The sequence below is a fragment of the Daktulosphaira vitifoliae genome, unplaced genomic scaffold (genome assembly GCF_025091365.1).
Source record: "Daktulosphaira vitifoliae isolate Bord-2020 unplaced genomic scaffold, ASM2509136v1 Scaffold_4, whole genome shotgun sequence".
Lineage (NCBI taxonomy): Eukaryota > Metazoa > Arthropoda > Insecta > Hemiptera > Phylloxeridae > Daktulosphaira > Daktulosphaira vitifoliae.
The window spans coordinates 14428708-14435530 of NW_026099575.1; the positions used below are offsets into that span (position 1 = coordinate 14428708).

General features: G+C 20.9%; 1 protein-coding gene across 1 annotated transcript; it reads left to right on the forward strand.

Annotated features, from left to right (window-relative positions):
- Nucleotides 1-751: 751 nt before the first annotated feature.
- On the forward strand, nucleotides 752-6508 carry LOC126904834 (uncharacterized). The gene is made up of 5 exons (XM_050684120.1): nucleotides 752-914; nucleotides 3319-3715; nucleotides 3879-3916; nucleotides 4246-4400; nucleotides 6283-6508. Exons 1-4 carry the CDS (start codon nucleotides 843-845, stop codon nucleotides 4276-4278), a joined length of 540 nt encoding a protein of 179 aa, XP_050540077.1. The 5' UTR covers nucleotides 752-842; the 3' UTR covers nucleotides 4279-4400; nucleotides 6283-6508.
- The last annotated feature ends 315 nt before the right edge of the window (nucleotides 6509-6823 follow it).

Here is a 6823-nt window from a genome sequence, read left to right on the forward strand (position 1 = left end):
AATAATTATTGATAGTGAACTACATAAAATATTTTAAGAATTAAACTAAAGAAATGTACTACTGAATGTACACGTACATATTTTAATTTTAAAAGGATATTGCTATATAAAACAATCAGAAAATTTGCTTTATAATAATAGTAGTTTTTATAATTTATTTTTGTAGTGTATTTGTATCAAGTGATATCAAAAGATTTTACTAACTATTGTTTACGCACAGTAATCATAGAACAAATATGTGCAACTAAATAAAAGTCATTGAGGAAAATTCATGCATATTGTACATTAAACCATTTCTCCCATATTGGCTAATTATAATAATGAACTGTGCATGATTATGGCCCTAGTAAGAGTATATGATAAGCAAAATAAAATTTAGCCCTCCCTTGAAAAAATCTTTTATATGTATAAGTCCCACAATAACAAAGATAGGCCTTAGATATACTTCACTATTTTTAATAAACAAACAATTTTTTATAAAAAATTAAGCATTCGTAGAATTAAACAATCCTAGAACCTAAAATATTAAAAATTATTTATTATTGAAATTCAAATACATTATTAAATTTTTTGAGCTAAAATATTAAATAAAAAATTAATCACATAATTAAACAAAATCTTCAATAATAGGTTAATTTATGATGCACATAATTTGTTTTGTTTGATATTTTTAAACATAGTAAATTCATCTATTGTATTGTTTTAACAAACGTTTACCACCATCTAACATAACTATATAAAGTAATGTTTTTAGAACCATTTAATGAAACATATAAGTTCTTTAGACTTTACACATCTTAAATTATTATAAGAAGTATCTTGCTATAAAATTTAATTTCAAAATGAATTTTTATAAATTTAATGTATTTTTTATTGTTTTACTTTTAAACTGTATGGACACATTAGCAGGAAAGGTACGGAATTTTTTATTTTGTTGAGTAAAAATATTTCATAACTGTATTATTTTAAGTCAACTAGAGAAATAACAGAGAAATAGATTCATTGTTTACCACTTAATTTCTTTAGAATAGCATTATCAGTTTTATTTTGGCTTTGTTTTGTAGTGTTTATTTTTCAATTATTAAGTAAATAAATATTTGATTGGTTCATTCTTTTTCCTTTATAGTAGTATCTTGATTATTTTTTTTATTGGCAACATATTACATAGTTTACAAGCATAAATATAAGAAAAATATATAACTTAAGAAAAGGCTAATTGACAACAACTCTATAATATTTTTAACTTATAAATACTTATGTCATAGTATGATAATAAATTTAGAAATCACTTCCACCTAAGTATAATAAGTTTTAAAATACTGGTATAAGAGTTGTTTTCGATTAGTTATTTTCTAAATTAGATTATTATCTTATAATAAACTAGTTAATTACGTGTGTTCTCAATGAATAATATAAAATGAACATAATAAATACTTATAAAGCATAATGAACGAACATTAAAATATTTGATAATTAATATATTAAGATGTAACTAAAAGAGACCACTAATACAAACATTTTCAATATTAGTTTTATTTTTTATTAATTAAGTGGATTATGACATAATAAACACTGTATATCTTTAGCTTTTTTTTTCTTAATAAATTATTAATATAATTATCTCTATAAATGTAATATATACAGAGTGATTTATTTATCAAGACTCACAAAATTAAAATTAATCATAATTACTTACTTTAAATTTTACTCATAAAATATAAATAATTTTGAATTTAACAAATTTTGTTATATATTATCCTTAAACAACTCATGTAAACTCTGTTTTTTAAATGGACACACATATTTCAAACTAAAAATGTGTGAGGTATTTTTTATTAATAAATTGTCCTTAACTTTATCCGCTTATTAAATATAGTACTAAAGTTTCAATTTTTTTAGTTAAACTTCATCTATATAAGGGAATATACTAGACGGTAGCTAATGGATTTGTTTATGACTGGTCTATTCATAACTTCACGACATTTATTGTCAATGATGACAGTAAATTAAAATGCTTAATATTTTCAAAATAATTCTATGTTTATTTAAGTCTTCAAATGCAAAATTGTGTTTTACACTACCTTGATAGTTATTCTTCAATAGAGCTGTATTTGTTAATAATTGCTACGTATCTGTGAATGGCTACGCCGTAAAAAAACCTTTAGCTACTTGTATTTGTAATCCCTCGAATGATTATAAACAGTTAAAATACATAAGGATCGTATGTATTATAACTTCAAATTTAAAACTTTATTTACAAAAATAAAGTTTATACAGTCTAATTAAATATACGCACTGTGATTCCAATATCCCAGAAGACATAAAAATTGTAGCGGCTCTCGTCGCTTCACAATATGAAAAAAGAAAACACATTGTTAATAGAAAAAAGTTAAATAAAAAAATTAAATGTCAAAAATCTTTTTTAAACGCTAAAAAAAGTGGCCTTGATAATGTTTTTAAAAGTGACTGGGTAATTACCCAATTTTCCTCGTAGCCAGCCCACTCTTGATTTAAATTAATTTGAGTTAAATATTAATTTTCACTATCATAGTATAAAATTTTTATAGCACATAACATCAAAAATAATGTCTTGTTATATTTTTATTTAAATTTTATTTATTTGATTCAAAAAATTGATTTTAATATTGTTTATTAAAGTGGCAATTTCCAGTTAATCACATACAGACACATTGTATCATATTGTGTACATAAAAAACTATTTGCTTATAAATGCATTTATTTTTTATGACGATATGTCATTATCTTTTTGGGAAATTTTATATAGTTGAATCAATTGAAATTGCGATTAATATAGCAACAATATAATAATATAATTTTAATATTTATCTTATCCTTATAAAATTATAATATGAAAAAAAAATCTAACAATGAATGATTAAAAAATTACTCTCTGTTGTTGAATCAATTATAAGAAATAGTTAAACAAAATATAGATATTTAATATAAATTATATCTCAATATAGATATCTATATTATGGCCAATTGTTGTTTCTTTATTTAAATGAATCATCTCGTATATTAGATATTATATTAAAAATTATATTATAATGTATTGGTATTGATTACATTATATTATCAAATAAAATAATTATTATTTTTTTATTTCATTAAAACAATTATAATAATGAATATTAATATACTATAATAATTATAGCTACATTTCATAATTTTATACTTATAGATTTCGATAGCTTATTTATTTATATTTAATATCACTGAATAATTAAAATTAAACAGATTTTGTTTAATATAATATTATTATTTGATTTTTTTAAAATATTGTTTCTTTATATTTAGTCTTCGCGTGAAACGAATACTTCTACAAATAAATTTCAAATTCCATTAATTAATGAGGCAATTAAATATATTGAAAAAAACAGAAATGGTTTCAATGAAGCCGAAAAAGAGGCAGTAAATAAATTAATAAATAAATATGGAAAAACTACGAATGAATTGGATACTGATACAGATGTTGATTTAAGTAGACTTTATGAACTATTGAATGATGCAAGAGAAAGTTTAGTTAAATTATATTATGAAGAAGTAGATAATGAAAATAGTGATACTAAGTTTTCCAACGTAGGGACAGCTTTAAATTATTACGAAGGAACTAAGGATATCTTTAACTGTGTAAAAAGTGATGTTGCAGTTAATCTAATTAAAAATTACGGAAAAAATAATTTCAGGCGTGATAGTATGTATAAATAAAATTTATTCTCAACACTATATTCAACTTTCTGCTAAACAAACTATAATACATCATTTTTTAATAATTAAAAGCATAATTAAAAAATTAATTTTTATAAATTGATAAATTACAAAATACGTAAAATTCAAATTAAATTATAATTTTTTAGGTGTGATGGATATGATGTCTATCGGGTACTATAAATCGGTAAGTTGAAAGGATTCTTTTTATTTTTATTTAAGTTAACTTATATTATAGCATATTTACGAAGACATTTTTAATTTATTCAAAGAAATAGTTAAGATTTAATTTTTTTTTTTCAAATTAAGTAAAAATTATGTATGAATTTTATGGTTTTGACAAAACTACATATTTCCATAAAATATTTATTAATGAATAAATTATAAAATTAAAATTTTTTATTAGTTTTTGAAGTTATAGATTATAGAATAGACTAAAAGAAAAGTTAAATAAAGTACTTGAAAATAACTAAAATTAATTAAATATAATAGTTTTTTTAATTAAATTTTTTAAAGTGTGGAATGAATCCTTATGATTGTGTCATATAAATGGGATTTGATCAAAATGAAATTAATAAGTCTATAAGAGAAAATATATGGAACATATATTGATAATTCCAAAGCAATCGAATTGATAAATCTCTACACTATGTGTAATGTTAGATTTTCAAGTGAGTAAAACAAAACTATTAAAATTACAACCAATTTATTTTTAGGGTATTTTTGTAATTATCTGTAAAATAAAATATGTTCACTTAATATGCAAATGCAGGGTGATTGACTAACTATGCCTCACGAATTATCTCTGAAAATATAAGAGTTATAAACAATTTTCTTTTTTTAATCATTATGAATCTTTGATGAGCTGTTTCACGAGAAAATTTAAATTTTTACCACCATCCCTTTTGCTTAAAAATAGTGTCAACTTCATATTTTCAAATGGCAACACTAATTTTTTTTTATACCATTATATTTAGTTTAATAAAAAAAAATGTTTTGTAAAAAAAATATTTTATTTTATTAAATATTAAGCGCTCTACGGCTCTCTAAAGTTTAGGGTTTATTAAGAAAAAATTATTACAGACGAGAACGTTATGGATCGTAAATCGATAAGCGCTACCATTTCTTATCGGTACACTAAATAATAACGATACTATATTTACCCGACTACTGTTTTATTTGTTAAATCCCATAAACTTTAAATAGTAATATCTCGCTTAGAATTTATTAAAATTGATTTTTTTTTTTTTGAGAAAATTTTTTTTTTTATTATTAACAAGATAAATAAATAAAAAAAAACTGGGTTGCTATTTGAAAAACTAAAGTTGATATTGATTTAAGGGTTGAGGGATGAAGATTGAATCTTCATTTTTCTTGTCAAGTAGCTCAACAAAGATTTATAACAAATAAAATAATTACATATACGATAATACTAATATTTTTAAAGAAAATTCGTTAGGCATAGTTAGTCAATCACCCTGTATATACAAGATGGTTATTTTAGCAACTAAATCCAAAAAATAAATTTTCAAAAAACTTATTATTAATAGAGAAATTAAGTGGCTACCATTAAAATAATCACTTTGTAAAAATATTAATCTGTTTATTCAGAACCCAAAGTAAATGATTTTCTACCGCTATTTTACTCGCATGATTAATTTGTCGAATGTGAAATATATTTTAATTTCATTTAATTAATTACACAATTAATTTTTAACTAATATTATTACAAAAATAGTTATTCCTAAATATATAATTGTAGTTTGTATATAATTAATTGTGATAGTTATCATTTATGGGTAAGATTATACCAAAGGTTTTAAATTAAAGTGGTAAATTCCAAAGACAAAATTTTACAATAAAATAGTTTTTTATAACAAAATAACTCCTATTAAGGTTCTTAAATTTTCTGTTATATTATTGGTAATATATCAATATACAAATATTGCAACATTTATAGTAAATAATTTAGTCAACTGTTTTTAGTTTGATAAGGTTTTGTCAAACATAATTATGAAGATTCTTTTTAATTTATATAGTACTTATTCTGAATGACAAATTATTTATTTTGTAGTGAACATACAAGAATTTTATAGACATATTGGAGCCCGCGACAAGACTAAAATTTCATATTTTGAATTAGGCAAAAATAATAATTTCCGAATTTTTTACGTTAATCTATTTAGAAATTATGTCAAAACTAGATCAACATTTATAAAATTTAATTTTCTTATTAAATCTTATGTTATTTACGCAAAATAACATTTTTATGCTAAAGATTTAAAAATAAAGTTAAATAAAACATGTTTATTGTGATGTATGACTTATAATTTTTTGCAAATCGGAAACTAGTATTCATACAATGGTTTAAAAAAAAGTGTATTAATTATCACTAATGATGTTCCTTAAAACATATTATTTTGAAAGTTCTCTATTATTAATTTAATTATATTACATTTAAATTAGTAATATATAAAAAAAAATTTAAGAGAACTTTAAATATGATTTATATCTTTAATTTATATTGATATTTTTTTTTTTTTTTTTTTTTAGAACTGAAAAAATTGTTACTTGATCAAAAGAAAAACTAATACTCTCAAAAATATATCACAATTTAAAATTATTTCAATTCATGTGATTTAATTGCAATCAATTGATGTTTGTAAACTATTTTCCTCTAAATAATAATACTTATGTATTCGAGTTTTGACTGTTTTGTATATATTCAAGTAATTCTTGAAAAAGTTTTTACTAAACCATTGAAAAAGTAATCAAAACATTTTTTCTAATATAAGTCACTTCAAAATTAATTTTTATTTACTCTAAAATATTTAATTTTACTATATTAAACTTTTTCTATACTTGATCTGAGTAATATTTAATATTAGTTAACTTAGCGGAAATATTGTTAACATGTTTAAAAAATATAAAGTTAAACATATTGTAGATGACCTTATGATAATATAATAAAAGTTAATCTGTGAAAGATTAACTAGGTTTTAATATAAGAAAATAATCGTATTAAACAAAATTGCCATAATGCGACAAAAAATCATAATAACATAATTACATAACACAACATAATATCACAATA